Raw genomic sequence first — 26,028 nt, forward strand, 5'->3', positions numbered from 1 at the left:
ATCTAAATAGAAATTGGGAAAACATAAATCTAATAAAAAGGAAAAAAACAAAACCTTACTTAAAGTTCAATTAAAATAAAATGTGAAAAATAAATAAATAAATAAATAAATAAATAAAATTCAAAGAGCATCCCAGAAGTTAGTTGAGAAAATTAACAGAGTAGAGACTTAATATAAGATGGTTTTGATGTATTGTGAAACATTTTTTGGTCATACTTGCATTTTGTGTCATAGTTGGATGATTTTACTGTTATTCTAAAATGTGGAGAATAGTCATAATAAAGATTGGCTTGTAGTGTAACTATCTTAAAAGCCATTTTTCTTTTAATTATAAAAATTATGAAGGCCAGTAATTCCTTGCTATGCATATCGCAACTTCTTAGTAACACAAAGTTCAAAGCACATGTGTATTCAGACCACCGGTCCACAGCTGTACAATGAATCAGACTGAAACTGAGGTTTTCTAGCTACGGTAATTTACAAAAAAAAAAAAAAAATATATATATATATTGTCCATTACCATCTGTTCAATGAGTCACAGGTCTCAGGAAATATTAATAAATTCACAAATTAATAATTCTGTCTGATTTTAAGGATATTTTATGTTAACTTTATGTTAATCCACTTGATGTGCAGTATAAAATCTGGGTCCTAAAACAAAGCATGAGAAACACTTCAAATGGATGGGAGAATGAAAAGTACTTCACAATCAGATGTCAAAAAAATAGAGTTTAATGTTCATGTGCTGTATAACAAATTAAATATATTAGTGTTTACAAAACAATATGTGCAGGACTACCGTATGCATATCCTAAAGTACTCTCTACTCAAAAGTGATGAGAACAAGTTCTACTGACAACACAGTTTCATCCCACAGTCCAAGATGCATAAGTCTATTATACAAAGCAAGTACAAAGATTAGAGAAAGACTGATCATTTCTGTGAGTGGTTAAAGACGGTAACAAGCAAGGAACAAAGGTAGGCGTCTAGATATGTCTTGCTATATAGGTCATTGGTAACGATGTAATCAGTGAGGTCCAATCATATTTTTTCCAAAGCAAATTTTGTTCCAGTGCTCTTAGAAAGCTTGATATTGCCAAGGCTTTAAGTCTCAGATTTTCATACAACTTCCCAAATCTCATTTTCCATTCCACCTAAAACGAACACCCAAAATAAACTACCACGCGCGAAGAATTGTAACGTGGAATGCTTTTAAACTAAGGCAAAATGAGGATAAATATTCACATAACGCTCGTCTTTATCACACGGGACGTCTCCTAACCCACCGACTTTCAAAAATAGGTTTAAAATGGCACTTAAATTAAGATTTTGCATACTCGAGATCTCTTTAGTCTCTGAAAGTAATCCTAAAAAAATAAAAGCACACACAATATTTCCACACATTCCCTCAAAATACTGAAGTGTATGATCAGGACGTTAAAAATCGGTCTCTTTGCACCGATATAGAGGTATTTGTCATCGACACAAATACAGATTATATAACAGCTTGACCGGTACATTACAGACATGTAATTGCGGAAAACCTGATTATCTTGAGCCTACTTCACCTCACGTGATACTCTAGAACTACATAAAGAGTGCGACTCGAAGCCGAACCGATGATTTCACAGGTACAAGTCCTACAAAAACACGTATCACCATTGAGAAACACGAGAAATGTTGAGCGGTAGGATGCAAATTCGAGAATCAAACACTAGTGCATATCAGTTTCACATACATTTGCACGTTAGCTGAATCTAAGACTATGTCTACACTACGAAACAGAGTAGAAATACTGTACAGTGAATGTCCTCTGAGGTTGGGACACCTAGACACGTTCACTGAGTTAAGTGACAACAGCTATCCGGTATTGCTCTACGACTAAATATTCAGAAATACAAATACATTACGTGATTATGATAAAGACTGGAATGGTGCAGCAAAGACGCCCTGTTTTCAAGTTCCAGTCAGTTGTGAATGTTTTTAAACTATTTACATGACTATTTCGCTAACGTTCAAGAGGGGAGACATGCTTGTCTATTTTAGCATTTTGTTGGTATGTATAGAGTACGATGAAATATATTAATTGTGCTTAGTATCGGAATAAATCAGGCATTACTATTCGTTCAAGAAAGACAAACGGCTGGCTCCGAGATTTCAGTGTTTAAATAGCAATGTGTACCGCAGTTTTCCTGTGTGTTACGCAAGTAAATTCAACCATAGCACCATAGTAGAGACTTTTAAATTCAGATTCGCTAGCATTGTCAACTTCCTTAAAGACCCCATGAGATCAAAATTAGAGTATTCATATGTCTTGGCTCTGAGGTCATCTATATGCTAGTGTACTGCTAAACGCTGACAAAATTCAATTTTACGCATTAAAAAAGGCGCTTCGTCTTTCTCTTCTGGGATAAACAACCAAAAATATTGATTAGGGCTGCACGATATTGGAAAAAAACCTGCGATATATATTGTGATTTGATTTTTACCAGATGATTTGAATAGCTATATTTGGAAAGAATGAATAATTCTAGAATGTTTGGGTTGATTTAGTTTGAGTGTGAAACTGTGTAGAAAATAAAGAGAATTTTAAAAAGTGGGGATTTTTTTTTTTTAACTATCTTTTTAGGGTTGAGCAATTTGGGGAAAACTTTATAAATGTGGATGTTCTTTACAAGAATCAACTCTTTCACATTCCTACTGTTCAAATACAATAATAAAATATGATTTTTGTGATTATTATTAAATAAAAATATAAAAATAAGAAATGTTGCAATAATTACACTGTAAAATAAAAATAAGAGTATTAAATAAAATAATGAAAATTTACAACTGTAAAAATACAGTACTAATATTTACATCTTAATTTCTTCATTTTTTTTAAACGTTAGACAATCAAGCTTTTATTTTGGCAGTTTGCTGGCAAATTATGTGCACGGTCGGTTTTAGAGTAAAACAAGACCCTTTTCATTTACACTGCTGAATCATGAGCTGCACACGTCTAAATGAAAATCGCAGCCTGCATGATTTGACTATTGCATTGTCATATTATAATATCAAATTTATTTCGATATATGCAGCCCTAATATCGGTGAGTCAGGGTTTTCTCCAATCAAATGCTCTCTAGAATGATATCATAACTCCTGCTAATAATACCACCTGTTGTCGACTAGCAATAGCAACTAGCAAATCACGGTTCATATTTAAAAAAGGAACGAACCCTTTGATGTGTCCTACCAACTTCCTGTTATAATAGGAAATGGTCAATACAGGAAATGAAAGCGACTGCATGGGGTCTTTAAAGAGAAACGCAATCCAGGAGGCTCACTTAAATAGGCGACAACAACAGCTGCATACTGACAACTTTAAAAACACTGCGTCCCTCTGTTTCAGTGAAATTATACATGCAATCATATATACATACAACACATACTGTATTTAAATAACATTTAACCGTTTTCAAACAGACATTTTCTATGTATGTACAAATAACGGACTTCGTGGTCCACACCGATAGGAGAGAATGAAGAGATAAAAACAGGTGATTAGAGCTAATGAGAATTGAACGAGTACAGTCAGTGACAGCACAAACAGTGTGAATCTACTCAAGAGAATGGAAATAAGGACTCTAGGTGCTTTGGCAAAAACAAAAATGGTGAGAAACTAAAATAAATTCTATTTTGAGGCAACGTCGGTTGTTAAGGCTCTACTGTAGTTGTGCTTGTTTAGTATTCACTGACAGACGACGTGTATTGTTGTAGGTTTGAAACGAAAGCATTCAGGGCTGCTATCTGGAATCCTCCGGCTCTGATTTGATGGTCTTCTTCTCAGAAAGGTTGAGGGCACGTGAAGATGCGTCTCCGTTTTCTGGAAAAATGAAGAGAAATGTTCTGGATTACTGAAACCCTTTATGCAGTTAGTGAAAACACTTAAAGCGTCTGCTAAATGAATTAATGCATATATGTGACCCTGGATCACAAAACCAGTCACATGTCGCACAGGTATATTTGTGGCAATAGCCAACAATACATTGTATGGGTCAAAATGATCGATTTTTCTTTTATGCCAAAAATCATTAGGCTATTAAGTAAAGATCATGTTCCATAAAGATATTTTGTACATTTCCTACCGTAAATATTTAAAACATTTATTTTTGTGAGTGAATGCAGCACAAATCGCAAACATAATGTGACAACTTTAAAGGATATTTTCAAATTTTTTTGATTTTTTTGCACCCTCAGATTCCAGATTTTCAAATAGTTGTATCTCAGCCAAATATTGTACTATCCTAACAAACCATACATCAATGGAAAGCGTATTTATGCAGCTTTCATATGATGTATAAATCTCAATTTAGGAAAATTGACCCATGTAACTGGTTTTGTGGTCCAGGGTCACATATAAATGACAAATATAATACGGATCATTCCTGTTATCATATGAGATAATATTGGATACAATTACACCATTTTAAAGATCACATCATATTAGTTAGCTTTTCACAATTAACATAGGATATAAAGACTGAAGTTAAATAATATTAACAATTTGGTTTTGATATTTTTGCTATGTCCCCATGTGCTTCTAAAATGGAAAAATAATTGATTAAAAATAAAACGACAAATAATTATGATAATGATAATTAATATTTTTTATTTTTTACCATGTCCCCAAGTGCTTCTAGAATTGGGAAAACTGTCAATTTATTAAAAAGTGCTTCTAAAATGTAAAAATGTATTATGAAAATAAAATAAAATAATATATTACAGGTGTTTCTTCATGTACTTTTTCCATCTTATGTTCAATTTATTTAATTTTCTTGTCACTTTGAAAATATTTGAATTATAATTAATCAGATCAGAGCTATCTTGATCAGAGCATTTTTCTGAAAGTCTGGTGACCCTTTTATAGAAATTCTTCCTTATATTATTACACTAGCATATTCATATTTTAACAGTTACAGAGCTCAAAAGGTACTGCAGGAATGACCCAGGTATGAAAAACAAATGTATCCAAGTCAGCCATGGAGCGCAAATGTCATAAGTGTGTAAAATAATATGCATTTACCAAAAAAGCATTTACTGGAAGTCACAGAGTGTGTGTGGGTCTGTTTCAAACCCTAGTGTGCCGTTTTGATGCATATGATGCTGACTTGAAATTCCTTAGGTGTCTTAGCCTTCATATAGCCTACAGTCGCATGCTTATGATGCCTCAAAATTGCCTATGTAAGCAGCTCACTAGGTCTCTTCTCTTTCCATTCAACACACACCTGTGGCTGCTGACATCTTGCTCTCTGCATTAGCGTGATGATGCCTCTTCAACTCATTCGCCAGCTGCTTTCCGAGAGGAGTGTCTCCATCTGATGCGCTCGGCCTCAGGTTGGTCACCCTTAGATTCAATGGTCTCTCTCCTGCAGAGAAACAATAAAACAAACCATTCATTTTAACTCATGTTCACATCTCTTTTCACATCGCAACTGTATTCATGATCGCCGTTTAACAAAACGCAAGGCTGCATCATTATGTCCATTACCAAGTCCAAGCTAATGCTAGGAGACAAGCATTCCGCCTACCAGAAACACTCAGCACAATACTCTCTCTCACGCCCTCAACTGAGCTTCATTTGATACAAATACACCTTTTCTTCGACTACAGCCTGCCAACGCACACGCCGTAATAGCCCGAGGACAGCGAATGCGGCTTGAAGCGCATTGATAGCGAGTTGCATTCAGTGCGTGCACCTCTGTGCTTACTGCCTCCTTCAACACAGCACATTAACCTCCCCTGTCCCTGGCTGGCTGATCTCATTTGTGTCTATTGACAGGATCAGAGCAGCATCATGACTAATATCTGTCGTTTTTAACTTAAAGCTGCTGGTAATTAAAGGGCATTGTGTTAATTTGAACATTGAGGGGACACGTCTCTTCCACCCACTCCTCATAATACCTCATTTTAAACCATAGAAGGTAACGACCGCTGTGGATAACAGGGCTGGACAAAACTCAGAAAGAATTTGAATTGGCCATGTCCCACAGGAAAGTGCATTGGAATTTGAATGACAGGATGAGAAATGCAAATTAAATTAACTGAACAGGTAATAATAAATGGTGTTCTTCCACCCTGGTCCACAAATTCTGTCTGTCTGTGTGCCTATTTATCTATCTTCCATCCATTCATCCATCTATCTTCTATCCAACCATCAATATATCTTCCATCCATCCATCCTTCATCCATCCATCTTCCATCCAACCATCAATATATCTTCCATCCATCCATCCTTCATCCATCCATCTATTTTCCATCCATCCATCAATATATCTTCCATCCATCTATCTATCTTCCATCCAACCATCAATATATCTTCCATCCAACCATCAATATCTTCCATCCATCTATCTATCTTCCATCCAAACATCAATATATCTTCCATCCAAACATCAATATATCTTCCATCCAACCATCTTCCATCCAAACATCCATATATCTTCCTTCCTTCATTCCTTCCATCCATCCATCCTCCATCCAACTATCTATCTATCTTCCATTCATCTATCTATCTATCTATCTATCATCCATCCATCCATCCATCCAACCATCAATATATCTTCCATCCATCTTCCATCCAACCATCCATATATCTTCCATCCATCTTCCATCCAACCATCCATATATCTTCCATCCATCTTCCATCCAACCATCCATATATCTTCCATCCATCTTCCATCCAACCATCCATATATCTTCCATCCATCTTCCATCCAACCATCCATATATCTTCCATCCATCCATCCATATATCTTCCATCCATCCATCCATCCATCCATCCATCCATCCATCCATCCATATATCTTCCATCCATCCATCCATCCAACCATCCATATATCTTCCATCCATATATCTTCCATCCATCCATCCATCCATCCATCCATTTTTCATCCATCCAGATAGATAGATGGATAGACAGACAGATTTGGGGTCAGCAAGATTAAAAAAAATAAAAAAATCCAGAAGGTATGGATTAAATTTGTAATGTTACAAAAAATATATATATTTCAAATAATTGCTGCTCTTTCAAACTTTCTATTTATCAAAGAATTGTGAAGCAAATGTCCCTAAAATATAGCAGCACCACATTTCTCAACATTTTCAACATTAAGAACTGTTACTTGAGCACCAAATCAGCATGGTAAAATTATTTCTGAAGGATCATATATTAAACAAGAATTGTAAATTGTGATATTTCACAATAGTACCGTTTTACTGTTTTTTCGATTAAATAAAAACAGCATTGGTGAGCATAAGAGACTTCTTTGAAAAACATTTAAAAATCTTACGACCGCAAAAATTATGAATTGTAGTGATATATTAGTGCAAGATCAAGAATGAAAATTCCTGCTAAGGGTTGAGATGGCATTACCATTGATATGTTTGTAAATCCAACAGCACCGATTCATTTCATTAAAGCCCTACCTGGGGGAGAGTCAAGGCTAAGGAAAGACATATTTAGGTCTCATCTAATTCTCACTTTCTGCCACTGCTTCTACCTCTTTCTCTCTCACTCATTCTTTCTCCGCAGATCCCATACGCCCACTCTGGACTTCTGAGAACGCATGGGATATTAGAAAGCTGAGAGGGATCATGTACTCAGAGAGTTCATGAAGGAGTTATTCTCAGATTTGTGGAGAGAGAGAGCTCTGTTGTGCTCAGCGCAACGTAAACAACAAATAATAATTATCCTAAATAATGAGAAGAGTGTCATATTAATGCAAAGGAGAAATAAGCATTTTTTTCCAAGGAGTCTATAATAGCTAAAGAAAGCCATCCATTAGCATCCCCATTCTTCTCAATGGTAGATGCCTGGCTGGTGCATAAATTATGAGAGTATGCGACCTGTGTGGTATCTGAAAAAAAAACTAAAAACAACAACAAAAAACGATTAAATCTCATTTATTGGCAGATATCTGGTAAATATTATTTTTTGCCCCCTCAGATTTTTGAGCCAAATGGATCTGAACGATTTTTTTGTGTGATAATTAACCATTTAAAGCGTACGATCACACCAGTGAGATTACAATGTTCAGTGCATCACGTTATCAACTGCTAAATTCAAATCTGCGTTCGCACTAGGGCTGGGTATCGAGTTAGCAAATTTCGATACCCAAGGGGTTAATCTCGTCAACGTCAGTGAGCCAATAAGCATGCAGCATGATTGGCTGAGACATGGCATCAAGGAAAAACACTAGTTTACGCCGGTTATGCCCAGAGACGTAGCTCACGCGTGAGGCTGTAGTGTGTAAGCGTCCCAACCTCCATAGATGTAAAAGATGCGGAAAAGATCAAAAGTGTGGCTACATTTCACCCGGCTCGATTCCAACAACGTGCAAAGCAATATTTGCGACAAGATAACTGCTGCCAAGACCAGTAACACGACAAACCCGATGAAGCACTTGACAGTGCACAGAATAAACTTTAGATTGCAAGAAGAACTGGAGCGTAGACAAGAAATGTCTACTTTTAATCTAACCAATTCAAATCGAAAACAAAAACTGATTATATAATCCAAATGAAAGGTGCATTTCTCTCTATGAAATCGCACTTAAACCGATTTGGCTAATCACGATTATGAAGGGGTGGTGGTGGCGCAATGGATAAGACACATGCCTTTGGTGTGAGAGACCCGGGTTCGAATCCACTGTGAGACACCAATGTGTCCCTGAGCAAGACACTTAACCCCTAGTTGCTCCAGAGGCGTGCGACCTCTGACATATATAGCAATTGTAAGTCGCTTTGTATAAAAGCGTCAGCTAAATGAATAAATGTAAATGTAAATGTAAAATGTAAATGTAAATGTAAATGTAAATGAAATTCCAAAGGCTGCGAATATTTTTTTATGTGCAGCTTGTCATTGATGTACGGCTCTGTAAACGCTGCTCCATCTGAAATCACTGTGAGTTTGAGTCACTTATAACGTGCATTTGAAAAAGCAACATGCATGAAAAAGTATTTATGAACCTCTTGTCCAAAAATGTAATAACATGCTTTTACTCCAAACTCAGTTCTTAACGACAGTTGAGCATCCTTCTGTGAGATGATGTGGCTTCTTACACAGAATAAGGCAGTTGTGTGTTTATTAGTCATGTTTATTAGTCATGTTTAATCAAAGCATTTCAATCTTCTGTTTATTCAGCTACAGTGATGATGCCCATAGGGATTTCCTGGAATGATGTGCGTTATTGTATTTAAAAAATGAAAACAAACTGAAAAAATAAAAACAAAGTTTTTTTTTTTTTAAGGTAATATCGAGTAATGTAATCTTGTTAAACCGCATTTCATAAAATTGGTATTGGAAAAAGTATCATTCAGGAAGCGGTATCGATGTTAAGGTATCGGTAACAGTATCGATATCGTCATTTTTTGAACGATGCCCAGCCCTAGTTCACACTTTGGTTGGCGCTGAGCCAGAGACGGACGCGCCCAACGTCATATAATCACAACTGTTTAGCGTTTTAAACCATATAATGCTTATTTTTTTATTCTGACATTTAAATACAGATTCAAGCAAAAACATTTATAGTTTGTAAAATATCCTTTGATGTCTATTGTCTATGGAAGCGGCAATCCTTTCAAATATAATTTGCCGTGTTTTATCCGATAACCTAGTCAACACATTGTGTAGGTAACTATAAAGTTTACTCTAATCTTAGAATATTGTATGTACAAAATCAAAAGTGCCCTAAAGTTGTTGTCTTTTTGTGAATTTTATAGTTTTGAAGCTAAAGTTTGTCACACGGCCTGGGCAATTTGCGCAGAACCATTGAGTATTCACGGGCTGGTGGATTGGGGAATCCGTCCAAAATTGTACAAAAAATTCATTTTTAGCTTTCTGTTAAATTGACTTACACCAATCAACCGAACTCTGAACTTCAAAGAACAGCTTCTGATTCACAAAATGCGCTGTGGAACGCCAAGATAAGGTGCAAATTGACATGCAATGTTAGTGCTTAAATGACTTAAAATCTTTTGTTTTTATTAGCTACACAATACATGGAAGACTGAATAGATGCAGGACTTATAGGTCTAATAGGCTATTCTTAATATTCTGGAATAGACCGTAAATGCGTTAATAATGTAATAATTAATAAGTATCGGATATGATGACATTTCAGTAATTACAGTAAAATTGAGTGCATGATGCTCCTGATATTTAATATACCTAAAACATACAAAAATAAATGTATGCATGTATGCATATGTATGTGCATAAAATATGTATTTATAAGTTTCTGTACGTCTTATTTGCTATTATTAAATTAAATTATAAAGCAGGGTGGCCAATATATATATGAGTATCACCGTTAAAAATCCATGGTGGTGGTCGCGTACTACTACTTTGCAATGCAAAAGCCCTTGTAAACAAGCAAACATTTGTAACTGTGCTGTGATGCAGATAATCAGTGCTCAGATTCTGTATATGTGCAGTAATTATCATCATGAACCAACACGAGGGTCAAACTGAACTCCAGAACGGCGGGCATTCTAAGGCACAAGATTAGCAGCAGAACGCAGAGCTGTGTTCATATTTCCACCCAGCGTCCCCCTCCCCTCTCTGACACCCACCACCCCGCCTCCGCCTGCAGCTGCCAGATGAGCCCCAGAAATGAGAGTGCCAACAAGAAACGAGAAAAAAAGAGAGTCTGGAACAGGTGATGCAAGCTACTGAATTATATGAGAAACAACAACTGAAACGCCTCACCGGTTTTCGATACTGTCAAATGTGTACAAAAATAACCCGGATGGTCAATCAAGAGTAAAAGACAGCTTGTCTGCTTTTCTGATAACAAAAATAATAATAATAATAGCTGTTTTCGTGAAAATAAATTCCTTGACTTCTACATTCTCTTCTTCTACCAGTTCGCAACTGGTTTCGCTTTAGGATTCAGACACTCAGGAGTTTTCAAACTTTTTGATGCAAAGGACCTCCAAATATGATACAATATAATATGAAATAAAGGTATATGTTAAACATATTAACTTTGACAGCCCTAAAAAAAAAAAAAAAATGAAATTTGAACCCCCTAGTTCGACCCCAGTTTAAAAGCCCCTGAATTTGCTGACAAGGAAAATAAAATAAAATTAGTTCTAAAAGGCCTGTCCTTGCAATAAATGGGCAGCAAGTTACTTTGGATAAAAAGCATCCACTATGTGACAAATAACCAATCATCTCTAATTTTATAAAGCACAAACTCACCCTGCTGGTCAGCGTTTTTGTCAGCTGAGAGGCCATTGCTGTTCTGCCTGTCTGAGCTGTGTTTGTAGGGCCCTGGTGGAACCCTCCACTCCAGAGCCTGCAGTCTGTCCTGCGCCGCGGCATCATGCAGTATCTCCATCTGCTTGGCCAACAGACGCTCCAGCTGAACCTATAATATGCACAGACAGCAGGGAGTCAGACAGGCGGATGTGTACAGCATCGTACGTACAGTGTGACAAATAATTTCCAATATTCGTCATTCACAAACAAACCGCAACTGTAGTGATACAAAACAAAACTAACCATAAACAAACTACAGTCCAAATACCCAATGATTATTTGAATGCTCCTCAATCATATTTTGCACATGAAACGGGGTTTAATTACCATAAATATTTAGTTGTGATTATATTAATGTTTCAGCTCTCTGATTATTATTAAAAGCTTGATTCATTCCAATAGCACTCCTCCTACATGTGCAATAGCATGCTACCTAAAGAGGCAAGCAAAACGAACTTTTACTGCTTGTTACACAGGAAGATGCTATTCAGAGTTACAAATAACACGTTTCCACTTCAAAACAATGCAGACAATGCATTGTGTCAATCTATCTATTGAAAAACAGAACAATTAAAGAGAAAAGATGGCACAAATTATGTTTTAAATGCTCAGAGGTTGCTCAAAAGATATAATAGAGAGATGTATCAACTTTGTCCCAAATGCAAAAGACATAAAAGATTTGAACAATTCTAGCCAAGTAAGCATCATTGTATGCAAAAGTGTGTAAAAATGAAATAAATAATGCACCCAAAGTATGCAGTGCATTATTAGCATTAAAACTAAGGGTGCTATAGTAGATATTAGTATAAACTCTCCTTTTAAAATCATTATTCTCTCTAAGGTCAAGTACTGTCATGGTACAGCAAAAGTGTGAAGTCATAAATATCTTTGCAGACTGAAATAAAATGTTTTTGGCCTTATAGTGTAGAGCTTAATTAATAATTAATAACAATTAATAATAGACAGGAAAGCCCACATGACTTTATCTTCCAATAATATTGGACATTAAGTAAATATTGAAATCTCAGACAGTTGATACTGGAAGTCAGTGGCTACCGTCAACTGTCTGGTTATCAACTACTTTAAAATATCTTCTTACTTCTTATTATGAATGTGTTCAACAGAACAAAGTAGCTCATACAGGTTTGGAACAAGCCATTTTTTAAAGAAAAATCTGATAAGCTTAAGCTGATAAACTGAAAAGTCTCCATTTGTTCTCCATTTTAATTATATAACTATAGTTATATAGTTACTTAAGTAACACACACACACACATATACATACATACATACATACTGTGTGTATATATATATATATATATATATACACACACACACACATACACAAATTGCTTTGTTAGAAGAGCCTTCAAATATCATGTTGAACAATAAGGGGACTTGGTGTGAAAAGGTTGAGAACTTCTGGTCTATGAGAACAACTGAGATAATTTTTCTTCCCTATAGAACAACAATCAGCAAAAAGCACTGAGAGTAATAGTACTTGCTAACAGATGTATTTTTCATCAGTTAGAACATCCCATACACTTCCTTAAAAATATCCAACCAATGATAGTTCATATATTAGACCAGTTGACCAAAAGTAGGTCATGGTCTGGAGGACCAGGGAAGCTCTTGCAGCTATTGACCCGAAAACCTGCATGATAGGATACCAGAGCGAGACGTGTGGTGGTAGACAGACATGAAGACGGAGTCAGCGAGGCGCCTGAGAGCATTCCTCTCCCACACAAAAATAAATACACTGTCATAATGCAGTCAGTCACCTGGATATTCCGCCCAACCGTCTCCTCTCCTTTAGATCTGGCGTGGGCTAGCTGCTCCTTAAGGGTCTCCTGGCGCATGTGAATAGCCTGCAGCGCCTCCTGGAGGTCAAAACAGCCCTCCTGCAGATCGATACACATTCGATTGATATTTCCTTTTGATCAAAGTTTCAGAGTCAGTCAATTTAAAAATGAAGCGCATAATTTCTGCGCAATAATGATTTTTAAACCGGTTTCCCTTCCATCCGCGCCCTGTTTTGGTAGGACAAACCAACAGTCCTGCCAAAACATATGCCACTGGATGAGCCCAGTGTTGCTTAAAGGGATAGTTCACCTAAAAATTTTAATTGTGTCATTAATTACTCACCCTCATGTCATTCCAAACCCGTAAGACTTTCGTTCATCTTCGGAACACAAATGAAGATATTTTTTATGAAATCTGAGAGCTTTCTGTACTCTCCATTGACAGCTACGCAACTACCATTTTGACGCTTTTTAAAACTAATCCATATGAATTGAGCGGTTTAGTTCAAATTTTCTGAAGAAACACAATCGCTTTATATGATGAACAGACTTCTGATCAGGGAACAAACAGGAGGTCAATTGAACCTGCTTGACACGCGAGAACAAACCTCATTGGTTCTTGCAGAAGCTCAAACGTGCTGCGTAACACGAGAATGAACCTCCTTGGTTCTTACACATCAAGCAAACGTGCTTGAGCTTCTGTTTACCACAACTGATGTGTGAGTTGATCAATGTTTATATGTGAAAAGCCCAAATTCAGTCTGTTCATCATATGAAGCGATCGTGTCTCTTCAGAAAATTTGGACTAAACCACTCAATTAATATGGATTAGGCTATCTCTTTATGAACTTTTTGAAGCATCAAAGTGGTAGTTGCGTTGCGGTCTATGGAGGGACAGAAATGCTCTCAGATTTCATCAAAAAGAGCTTCATTTGTGTTCCGAAGATGAACGAAAGTCTTAAGGGTTTGGAACGACATGAGGGTGAGTAATTAATGACACAATTTTAATTTTGGGGTTAACTATCCCTTTAATATGGCTCATAAACAGAATACTGTTATGAAAGTGCCACAAAGACTATTTTGAAGAATCAACTTAATTACTCAGTTGTGTCTGCATGATAACTGATAAGATGAAGTATTTTAACACCAAAAAATTGACACATCAACTTTAAAGACAATATGTGTCATAGCTGAATTTGACCAGCCCCAGTAAGTCCACAAACTACAAGAGCAATGGTCAAGACCATTTATAGCAATATGAATCAACCTCTTATTGGAGGTCAATGAGGTTAGTGTGACATTTGAAGAATACCTGAACAATTCGAGGACAAGATGCTAATCTCAACCACTTAAGAGCGTAGCTACAAATTTTTCACTAACCCGAAGTGAAAAAAAGATTCATTCCTCTGAAGCGAAAAGGTCAAATACTTAATAAAATGTCATCCCACTTTAAAATCCCCTCAGGATGAGTTTCAACCCAACAGGCGGATGAAAAAAGAAAAAGAACATTTTGTCCAACGGACTGCTCCGTCTAAATTATTACACGAAGGATGAGCTCGAAACTTCAAATGTTTACATGGGTTTCCATGGCTGCAAACTACCACAGACATTCCAGTCTTTTCACTACTAGTTGGGTGTTTGAGGCAAAGAGGTATCTGATAATAACAGCTCTGACGCAAATTTGCCAACACTCACGCAGCAATAATGAAGTCACCGAGCCACTCCTGTGAGTTTAGGCTTTTCTCTTGACACGGAGGCTGGTCTTCTAGAGCGCACAGACAAAGGTGCATGCATACGCCTGCATGTATACGCATGTGTCTTCAGACTCGGCCCCTTTTCACTTTGTGGTATCTGCGCAAATGCATGGGCGTGGGTGATTCCGAGTGCACCCACGTAATGATGTCACATCTACCTCAAGAATACGGGTGGGTGCACAACTGATCTCATTTGGACCTTGTCTGGGTGCATGTGGGCGGGCGGCTTAATCTCAATGGTGTGGATGGGAGTGTAATGTGGGCAGAGTTGAGGCCAGACAAGGACAGCGAGAGGGGGAGGGGAAGTTTATGTTTTTTATTTCTGCAGTTCAGACACAACACTAATAACTGTAAAACACTATGAAATAGTTAAACGTGGAAAATCCATTCTAGAGTTGAGTACAAATTAACTGCAACAAACAATGCAAAAACAACAAAGTAATTTACTGTAAGACACTACTTACTTAACTACAATTGGAGTAGCTTGACCAAACGGTATGTTCATAAAAAAAGGTGACTCTCTCTTAAATAAAAAAATAAAAAAAGTATTCACTGATTCATTCGAGCATGTGTTCTAGAGATCACGTTGCGCTTGTGGGCGGTATGTGTGACCAATCTGCAGCTCTAAAAATTCCAATAATTATTTCATAAAGGTCAATAATATGGTTAGAAATGTATCAATGAGAATTATTACAACTTTAATTAGCATGAAATCTAATCTACATTTACACCCAAACAGTATTCATTTACATGGATCAAAACCCAAACTCCAAAGTGTAGCAATAACCTGCTTAAATCATCTGGATTCGCTGAAGAGAAAGTGCAGTTTGGGTGCCTGTCATTGCTTGTTGAACTTGCAGATGTCTCTTTTTTCCAAACAATGGGTGAGTAATTCACTCCACTTTTGTATGTAGCTTTGCATAAAAGTCTACAGCAAAATACTTACGTTAATAAATATGTTTATAGTATATTCTCAACGTGATTTGTGATGAGTTCAGTGTATGTGCATGCTCTACACTAGTAAATACTTGCAACAACAAAAAAATTAAGTAGCTTCCCCAATGCTGCCGTTCATTCACATAACTAGTGTGGGAACATGACGTAAATGTGAGGTAAAATGTGATTATTAAGTGAGTAACAATGCAAATTAGGGGGAAAAGGAAGTCACTTGGTAATTTGCCACTGTCAGATACTGATAAAGGACTCATTTCTCCTTCGAGGTAGAGTGGGTAGAAACCACTGATTTTCCGAAGTGGTCTCATGTCTTTGCCCGTATGCGGAGTGAAACCAGGGCAGAGGTGAAGTGGGCAAACACCTGCTCTTCTTGAGACACCAGCCCAGCCCATAAGCATTGATGTGGGATGTTAGAAGTTTCCAGAAGATCTAACGACTGGACAGTGATCAAATGTGTCACCAGAGAGCCATGAATGGACAGCTGCCATAAAGCACAAAGGCCTCTTCAGCAGACCACATCAATAAGATCACTATATATGTGCAGCTAAGTATAGGGCAGACTGATCACGGATATGTAGGTTATGGAAAAATAATGACCGGGGGGATGGCTAAATATGGACTTGAGGTGTGATCGAAGGAGTGGGTTTGCACACATTAGTCCTTTGTAACTTCTTCAGGCTAAACTTTGACCTTTCCCCTACACCATGACATGCAATCCTGATGGAGCTACCCCGCATGCTCCTGCAAAGCCCTCCCACACAGTTCAGTATGCTGACAGGCAGCTATGCAAACAAAAAGCCACTGGACCCACCCAGTGTCAATCCTGCCTCCTACAACAGTTTCCTCGCATATTGGTGTTAGCGCAGCAGCGCACATTAATAACAAAATGACTTGAGAAATTGCGTTGGAAGCTTCAGACAGATTACTTGGAGTTCAGGTTGGAGAAATCATGAAGCAATTTTACTCACCTCAGTTTTAATTCTCTTGGGTGAGGGCTCATCTCTGTCGCCGCATCGAGATCTGTAGGAAAGAAAATGAAATGTTTAGCCCTGAACAAGCAATGAAACACTTTCACAACAATGTGTCCTATATATCCTATTTGTCCTGATAATATTATTTAAACAAAGTAAATATGAAAGCCAAAACGTTATATTCAATATACACTATCGTTCAATAGATTAGAGACAGTAAGCTTTTATCTGGGGGAAATTATTTTTTAAAGTGACAATGAAGATATTTAAAATAAATACTGTTCTTTTGAACATTCTATACATCAAAGAATCCTCAAAAATAAAATCCTAATAATCAAAATGATTTTAAACAGCATAGCTGTTTTCAACATTGTTTATAATAATAAATGTTTCTTGAGCTCCAGATCAGCATAATAGAATTAATTCTGAAGGATCATGTCTCTAGAAGGATATTATGTGACGAAGTTATTACAACTAATTTCCCCAAAACTATGGGATATTTATTTTTAATTTATACAAGAAATGCCTTAAAGCAAGGATTTTCAACCTTAACAAACCCTTGACAACCAGAGTCTCAGCCCCACCTGGTACCCTTTCAACATTACTAGCATTATTATATTATACAATCCTTCTCAGATCATTAAAATTAAATATAATTTCTCTGTTTCTATGTTTTATTTATCTTCTGCATAGACCCCCCGAAGTAGTTTCATGGACCCCTAGTTTAAAACCCTGGCCTTAAAGTACTAATACTTGCTTTACTAATAGTAGTTTTCACCTGCAACCTAATTTAGGAGTGCTCTTGGCAAATATCATTATGACGTAAGAAGCATTGTAAGAAAACTTGGCCTAGATAACTTTCGCAATATCCAGTCCATGACTTTGATGCAATCTTTCAAGTTTTGAATGAGTGACTGCAATTATGTAATGCCAAAAGGAATTTTCCATTCACTGACACGCAAGCCTGGAAATCCAGAAAACACCTGCATGGTCTCTTTGGATGGCAGGGTTTGAGTGTCTGATAAGGCTTGTGGTCCTTTAGATGCAAAGGAGTGGGAGTGTTCTTATTTCTCCGTAGACCTCAGTGTAGCACTTCACACCTCAACACAAAAGCCACGCACAAAGCCGACTTTGATATCTTGGCTTGGCTCTAAGCAGACTACCAGAGAGCAGATCCTGAGCTGCTCACAATGCATTAGCATTAGCTATCTCTCTCTTGGCTTAAAGGCTAAACATCATGAATGATTACTCCAGTCACTTACGGGGTGTAAAAAGTGATGCATGCAGGGAATTTTTATCCATTAAAGCAAACAAACAACTCCCCTACATTGTGCTTTTTCCATGCTAACCAGGCGGATTCTGCAGGATTTATGAGCATTTTATGCACTGATTGTTTGGAATCTTCAAAATTTTGTGATCAAAATATGGTCAGGCAAACAGGTAGTCTCAAACTTGTGCTGTTGGTTAGGCAAACTTCTCATACAGAGAAGGTCAGACAAGCAGGTTGTCCTGTTCCAAACTTGTGATGTTGATTACCTGAACTACTCAAACAACAGAGCAATGTCTTTACAGTGCCACATAACATTTTTTAAGGAAATTAACATACAATGGCTGACTTGCATTGGTCTGTACATAATAAGCTGGGATAGGAGAAACTATTTAAAAACTGAAAGAAATTGCACACTTCAGTTTTAACCAAAGGTCCAAAAATAGTCGACCAAGGTGTTTCATGTTTGGGAAATGACTTAAGTTCTTACTTGCTAGTTCTGTAGGTGTATTTGTAGGTGACCTCTCGGGAGACCTGACGTGCCAGTCCGAAAAGCTCATCTCTGCGAGTCAGCAATGCCACCTCCTTCATACAAAGCTGCGCCGCAGCCTCATTCACTGTCAGCTATGTAGAAACAAAATATATTTTTTATTATTAATTAGACAATAAATAATAGATATTACAATGCACAAAGAATTGAACCAGTCCCACAAGCAAGCAACAGACCAACACGATATTTCTGTTGCAGCTAATTAATTAAGGAAACACACCAGCATCCCAAAAACTGGTGCCCAGCTATGCTGAAGTTATTTAGCAGGGACACAACATAATTTCTTGCTAAAAGTACAGCCATGCTTTGAAGTGCATGATTTATTTAAACCCCAAAAGAACCAAAATAGGCGAGAGCCCTGTATAACACACCTCATGCAGAGTCAGATGCTTCCCATCCTTCCTTTTTGAGTCGAATCTGCCATATATGGCACTATACTTGCGGATTTCCTCTTCCCTGTGAGGATCCTCGTCGCTCATATCGAAGATGTGGCTGATCATTTTGGCAAGCTTCTTATTTCCCTTTAACTGTTCTTTAACCTCTATGGCATCACTCTTGGGCAAAGTCTGAGAGATTCTTTCCACGCACTCTGCCACGGACTGAATGGCAGCCGCGTCGAGCGCCTCTAGGCCATCCCGAGGGGAAGACGGAGAGCCCAGTTCTGCCGGGGAAAGGCTGTGCTCACTCTCTGTGCCATGACTGGCCCAAAAACGTGGCTCGCTGCCACTCTGGAGGGGTGAAACTGTGGCCGAAGAGTTCCCGTTGCCTGATTCTCCTTTTCCTGGATCTACACAAGCAGCTGCCAAACACTTGGGCACTTTGACTTGGGTGTCTCCACGGGCACCGCTACCAGGCAACAATGTGGGTGACCCTTCGGGCAGCTTGTAGACAGGAATGCTGCAGACGGGCAGGGACGTGAGGGGCTGATTGAACAGGGCAGGGTTTGTGACCCAATCGCGCAGAGATTTCTGTAGGCGTCTGACGTGCAGTGGCTTGCTGGCCATGCCCACGAGCGCCATGATCTCGAGAAACTCGTCCTCGCCGGCCTCGCAGAGCTGCTGAACATCGTCGCCACCTTGCTGGATGAAGGCATCGTAGTAGCACAGCAGGTTGGCCCTCTGAAGAATGCGGTAGAGCTGCAACTCCCCAAGGGTTCTGGGTAAAGTCGCTGCCATACCTGAACAAAGGAAGGAACAAAATAAGCAATTACAGGAAACAAAGCAAAACCGCTCGAAGGAGAGGACACTGGCTGCCACAGCAGGGGGAGGAAGAGAAATGTGTGGCTGGATCCAAGAGTGGCGACTATAAGAGAGCGCCTGTCAGGCTCCTGGGCTGCTGGGAGAGTCACATACCACACTCCACCTCTGCAACACGCGTAGGTGGACTCACTCAGCACAGGCCTCATTTGTTTCTGCCGGGATCTTGCTTCTACAGCTGCCACTGTCAGGATCTGGATCCGCAGCAGCAACGATAAAAGCGAGATTGGCTGCAAGCAAGGGAGGTGGGGTAATGGAGTCGTGTGGGAGTGGGACGGTAGGTGTGCGTGCTAAGAAGATAGCTTTCTGCATTTCACTTTAATTCACCCACTTCTTCCTCAAAAGTATCCAGGGATTATGAATGTACGACAAACACACACACACACACACACACACACACACACACACACACACACACACACACACACACACACACACACACACACACACACACACACACACACACACACACACACACACACACACACACACACACACACACACACACACACACACACACACACACATAATGCTCTCTGCAAACTTTGTCAGAGACTGTAATGCATACTAATGTGGTAACGGAGTTCATTTGCTTATTTTTCTGTTGAGAGAGATGTTTTAGAAACGATATACAAACCATGACAATGGGAAAACTGAGATTGGGGGACAAATTTTGTTGATATCTCATGGGGTCAGAATTGAATCAGAATTAACAACACATTCCCTAATTAAAGTTAATATGTATATGCATATAATTACCACCACACTCACAGAACCCTGTGGAGAACCTCAAGGAAACTGTGGAACTTCCAAAAGGATCCCATAAGTTCCTACAAGAACTCTAGAGACAGTCAACGGTTTCTCGAGTAACCCCATAACAAGGGAATGGCATTGAGACACTTACATTTTATAATGAATTTCCTTGAGTACACAATAGGAATGAGGCATATTCAAAATGATGCTTAGAGGTTCTCCAGAGAGTTCCTCCAGGGTGGCAGTCTGAGGACTTCCAAAAAGGCTCTCACGCCTTTTCAGTTTTACAGAAGTGAATCATATTTTGTGAATAAGAATTTAGGTTATGCATTTGTGAATATATTAAATTCTGTCCCCTAGAGATATCTCAAGAAACATCAATGAGTTTTTGCAGAAAATCACCAACTACTGCTCATCAATGGAATGTGTTTTAGTAATGAATCTGTCCGGTTATTGTTCATTTCAAAATGAACTTGCACTGACATACACATCTGCATTTAAATTTTCCCAAAAGCAATTTGGGAAGTATAGAGACATAAAATCTTTACACAGACACTGCTTCTGAAAACACAATAAAACCTGCCCATGACAGCAAATATACATGACCAAAAGTTGCAAAAGTTGCACTGTCTTTTATGGCATCTCTATGCTATACTTGTATACTTTAAGTTGAACATTTTATACAATAAAATAAAAATGTAAAAAATAAATAAAACTACTACTAGTAACCACTTTTAAAGATCAATAACAATGCCAATGTCGGGCCTCAATTATCATTCTTTCAGTGGTGGTAAAAGATGACAGATGCTGCTAAATCATCATGACTGTTAGTGTACTAGAGGTGAGTAAGAACAGTATCACAGCGAGGCTGATTGTGAGTACTGATGAGTGAGTGTATGGAGTCTAATGAGGACGCCCCACTGCACAGCAGAGTGATCCGCCACTCTAATGGATGACTGAGGCCTAGACCCAAGTGAAGGGTGCCTTGTTGAAACCAATTCAGTATCAGCATGGATGGCACTTAGGCAGCAATTTATCCAAAGCTCCCTCTCCCCGCAGCATGCTGGGTTCCTAATGCTGGAGATCTAAGGCCAGGGCTTCACGCAACACGCTGAGAGCACTCACAGCACGTACTCATGTTGCCCAACAGCGGCCTCTTATCAATCTAAATGAATAATGGATTCACATCGAGACCTGTCCTAAATAGTTGCATGAAGCTTTTGAAAAGAAGCTTCTCTGGAAAGGTGACCTATCCGTCCTGTGCATCAGACTGAATGTTTGTGGAACAGCTGCTCTCCATATGAAAGCTATAAAGGCTTGTTTTAGTGAAAGGAGCATAAGGCATAACTAGAGGAACACAATCGATTCACTTAAGTGGAGGAACAACAACAAGAAAAGGAAACATTTGTGTGTGCATAATCAATTGGGTATCTTCAAAAGGGATGGTTCACCCAAAAATGTAAATTCTGTCATGATTTACAACCTTAATGTCACGGCAAACCTGGCTGCTTTTGACCATGAAACTGAATAGTGGGAAGGGGCTGTCGAGCTCCAGAAATAAAAAATAAAAAAAGCAACTCAAATTTTGGTCTGCTCCTCACACAAAGCCTTTAAACAACTTCAGATGATTTGGAATAGTATATTGGTCAGACGATTTGGAATAGTATATTGGTCAGACGATTTGGAATAGTATATTGGTCTGACTCTTGTCACCATTCACTTGATGGAAAGCAGCAGCAACATTCTGCTACACTTCTCATTTTATGTTCCATGAAAGAGAAAATATCATGCTTAAAGAGTGAAAGGAGGATGAGCATTTACATTTTTCGAGTCAGCTATTTCGTTAATAAAAAGGGGTATGTAGTTAATTACAAATATCAGAAGATGTAAAATAACATGCCACATTATACCTTTATACCTCACAGATACAGATGTCTTCATCACCTTTCAACTGCAACTTAAGTTTAGCTTAAACCGTGATGCTCTTTACTTTTCAAAGCCCTTCAAAATTTGGATGCAAAAACACTCATTTAGGTGGCAGTGCCTTTTACCCAAATTCTATTCATCTAAGCGTTTTTTTAAGATAACGGTGGAATTTATTGGTGAGGAAAGTACAGAAGGAAAATAGGCATGACAAAAGTTCACCACTTTGCATTTAATATTAGTAGCATCCAAGTTGTTTTTTGGGGGGCCCAGTGTGTACAATGAAGTGGTAAACAATGAGTCATAAATTCACAGGAGAGAAAACAATTCAAAACAAAAATTCCCATTACCTCATTTCAATTATTACTCAAATAATTAACTAAACATGAGACATCAACTATTACTAATGTTTATGGGAAAAATAATAAACCATTTCTGGAAGAAACAGCATTATATTATTATTAGGGGCCAAGCATCAAAGGTAGTTTTATTATAGGCGCTTATTGTATTGATATTATTATTCTTCCATCACAGATTATGGAAGCCTATTGTTAAATTTAAGCTATAGAAATAGAGTAAACAAGCAGTTTTGAGATGGAGCGATCTTATAACTATTAATAATAATATTGCTTCAAGTCAGAATTAGAATATTTGGAGTTAAAAGATTGTCATATCATGCATTTTTAATTTAATTTTGAATCTGTAGTTTTAAATTTAATTGGAAAATGCTTGATTTGCCATGGTCAACCAAACTGTTTGTCAGCCATTTAAAATTTCATGGAAAACATTTTTTTATTCTGCCAACACCATTTTTCAAATTCATGTCATCTTCATAACATGCTGGCAAAATAATTTGTGTGCATTAACAAATGTGGTGAGTGCCAAATAAGAATTAGGCTTTATCTTGGCACCGGTTTGGCATACTGACACAAAATATTATATGTATCATTGGCATAACACCTTGAAAATACCCAATCAATTATGTGACAGTGCTATAGCAGTAAACAAACATTTATGCTGTTGGTGTGCTTGGCCTTGTAATATCTGCATGCAGCTATATTAAGTACTATTATCCTACATACTATTTTATTAATATTTTTATATCTAGCTCTATCTATCAATATCTATAAATACAAATGATTTATAATAATATAACATTCTATCCTATAGTAGGCTATAGCTAACTCTTGAAATTTCTCTGAGAAAAAAAAAAAAACATCAGCCTATGAAATTCACACATTTAAAAGCTATTCCACATTGGGAAAACTACCCTTGGAAGTGAAGAATCGCTAAGGATGCTGTACACACACAGCTGCCGACGACCAGACGCCCACGGGGGCGCGTTCACACACGGTACCGAGAGCTGTCCGGTCTGCACGGCGCGCACATGGATCACAAAAACACGCAGGAAAGTTGCACACAATGCATGAATTCAGCGCTCAACTACATTTACAAGCGACATTGAACAATAGCACTGGCATAAACGTACCTTTTAGTTTTCTTTCTTTGTCTTTTTTTCCACCAAAACTCTTCCAAAAGCTCCGTCTGGTTGTATGATTATTAAAGTTCTGAATGATGACGGTCCGTTGAGTTACGCGACGCTTCACCTGACGTCCAGTTACGTGCCGCGCGCGCGTTCGGCGGATCAGCGACGCGTCCTTCGGCTCTCTGTTATTGAATTAACTCTCACACACTCTGTAGTTTGAACTACGGAGGGACTCTCAAACTAGTTGGTTTCCGCTCTCTCCCCTACTGCCAGAATTGGGATATTCCGCGCTTGCTACATTGCTCTCTCACTCCCACGCGCCTGCGTGACGCAGATCCTGGCGTGGGCGGTAGCGGCGCGTGGGAGGCTGCTGCATGGAATACCAAACCTCATATCAGCCGCATGCACCGCCTCACATATATATATACATGGACATTTATCATGTTTGTTGACCTTACTGAAAATACGCCAGCATAGGCTACAGCATAACGGTTCGGTGGCCGCCTGTACGCCCACACCGGTGCTATTCTTGCCCCCTCCTCCTCCAGTGCAAATTCACCTGCTGCCTACAGCCTGTCACATACTGAGTCCTTGTGCATTCCAGTGGGCCTCGTTTCACATCTTATTAGCTCTACCTGTTCCATTTATAGAGTTCTGCGCTGATGGCCAACTACAAGATCTGCAGGCAATCTCATAAACAACATAATTACTTATTACTTTTAAAAATACATGTTCTAAAGATGAGTTAATTAGCTAGTGGAGGTCTGGGTTCTCAGATTGCAATTAAAGAAAACACTCACACACACACACACACACACACACACACACACACACACACACACAAAAAAAAACCTGCACAACATAGAAAACTAGGAAAAACAGATTTGGATTTCAAGTTTAGGAGTAAGGTTTTAAGTTTTTTTTGGGGGGGGGGGGGGGGGGGGGGTTCTTCATAAAAATTAGCTACAGATACAGGTAACTTTCAAAAACAGATTATTCAACTAAAAACATGCACACTGAATATTAATACATAATACGTGATAATATAATATGTGTTCGCATTATTATCCTTCGGATGAGACGTAAAACCGAGGTCCTGACTCTCTGTGGTCATTAAAAATCCCAGGATGTATTTCGAAAGAGTAGGGGTGTAACCCCGGCATCCTGGCCAAATTTGCCAAGTGGCCTCTGTCTATCATGGCCTCCTAATCATCCTCATATACTGATTGGCTTCATCACTGTCTCCTCTCCACCAGTAAGCTGGTGTGTGGTGGGCGTTCTGGCGCAATATGGCTGCCGTCGCATCATCCAAATGGATGCTGCACATTGGTGGTGGTTGAGGAGATTCCCCCCTTCTATGTAAAGCGCTTTGAGTGCCGAGAAAAGCGCTATATAAATGTAATGAATTATTATTATTATTATTATTATTATTTATTATACTGATTGGATTTTGCTTGTGTATGGCGTTTAACCAAAAGAGAAAGCTTTAAGGCATTTATAACACATTGGGGTATTTATCATAATCATAGTAAATGCAAACACATGAATGAATCATTCTTTTGAGTTTGATCTGTATGATCTTTACAAATGAATTGGACTGAATCAGTACAGGCAGTTCTCAAACTGATTTGTTCATAGAATACTGCCAAAGTAGAGGGGCTACATCCGAAATCGCATACTATAGCGAAAATATAAAAAATATAGTTTTAGACGTGAATCATGCATAGGCGTCGATTTCGGTGGGGACGGTGGGTACGTGTACCCACCAGATTTCGTCATGAGTCATTTTGTACCCACCATTTTTTTGGTATTAAGTGTTACATATTATTACTCATGTATATATTATTATACATATTATAGCTCATCGTAACGACTTAAAACTGTCAAAAAATCTAACCAGAAATTTTGTGATCACTGATCGTTGTTTAGGTAGCCTACATTAAACAGTTAAGCTTTTTCCTACAAGCCTCAATGAAGCAGAAACGCTTAATGTCAGATAATTGGAC

The 26,028-nt window shown here is 38.2% G+C and overlaps 1 protein-coding gene across 2 annotated transcripts; it reads right to left on the bottom strand.

Moving 5' to 3' along the window:
- Positions 1–716: 716 nt before the first annotated feature.
- On the bottom strand, positions 717–24,395 carry nab1b (NGFI-A binding protein 1b (EGR1 binding protein 1)). Of its 2 annotated transcripts, XM_082175472.1 has the most exons (8): positions 24,026–24,390; positions 18,976–19,781; positions 18,545–18,678; positions 16,785–16,836; positions 13,088–13,207; positions 11,248–11,416; positions 5,270–5,410; positions 717–3,867 (listed from the first exon to the last, which is right to left on the bottom strand). In XM_082175472.1, the coding sequence occupies exons 2-8, from the start codon at positions 19,777–19,779 to the stop codon at positions 3,788–3,790; spliced, it is 1,500 nt and encodes a 499-aa protein (XP_082031598.1). In that variant the 5' UTR covers positions 19,780–19,781; positions 24,026–24,390; the 3' UTR covers positions 717–3,787. The 2 variants fall into 2 exon arrangements, with proteins under 2 accessions (XP_082031598.1, XP_082031599.1); XM_082175473.1 differs by lacking the exon at positions 13,088–13,207 and having other exon boundaries at positions 24,026–24,395.
- Between the last annotated feature and the right edge of the window lie 1,633 nt (positions 24,396–26,028).

This window comes from Leuciscus leuciscus, assembly GCF_965113295.1.
Source record: "Leuciscus leuciscus genome assembly, chromosome: 7".
Taxonomy (NCBI): domain Eukaryota; kingdom Metazoa; phylum Chordata; class Actinopteri; order Cypriniformes; family Leuciscidae; genus Leuciscus; species Leuciscus leuciscus.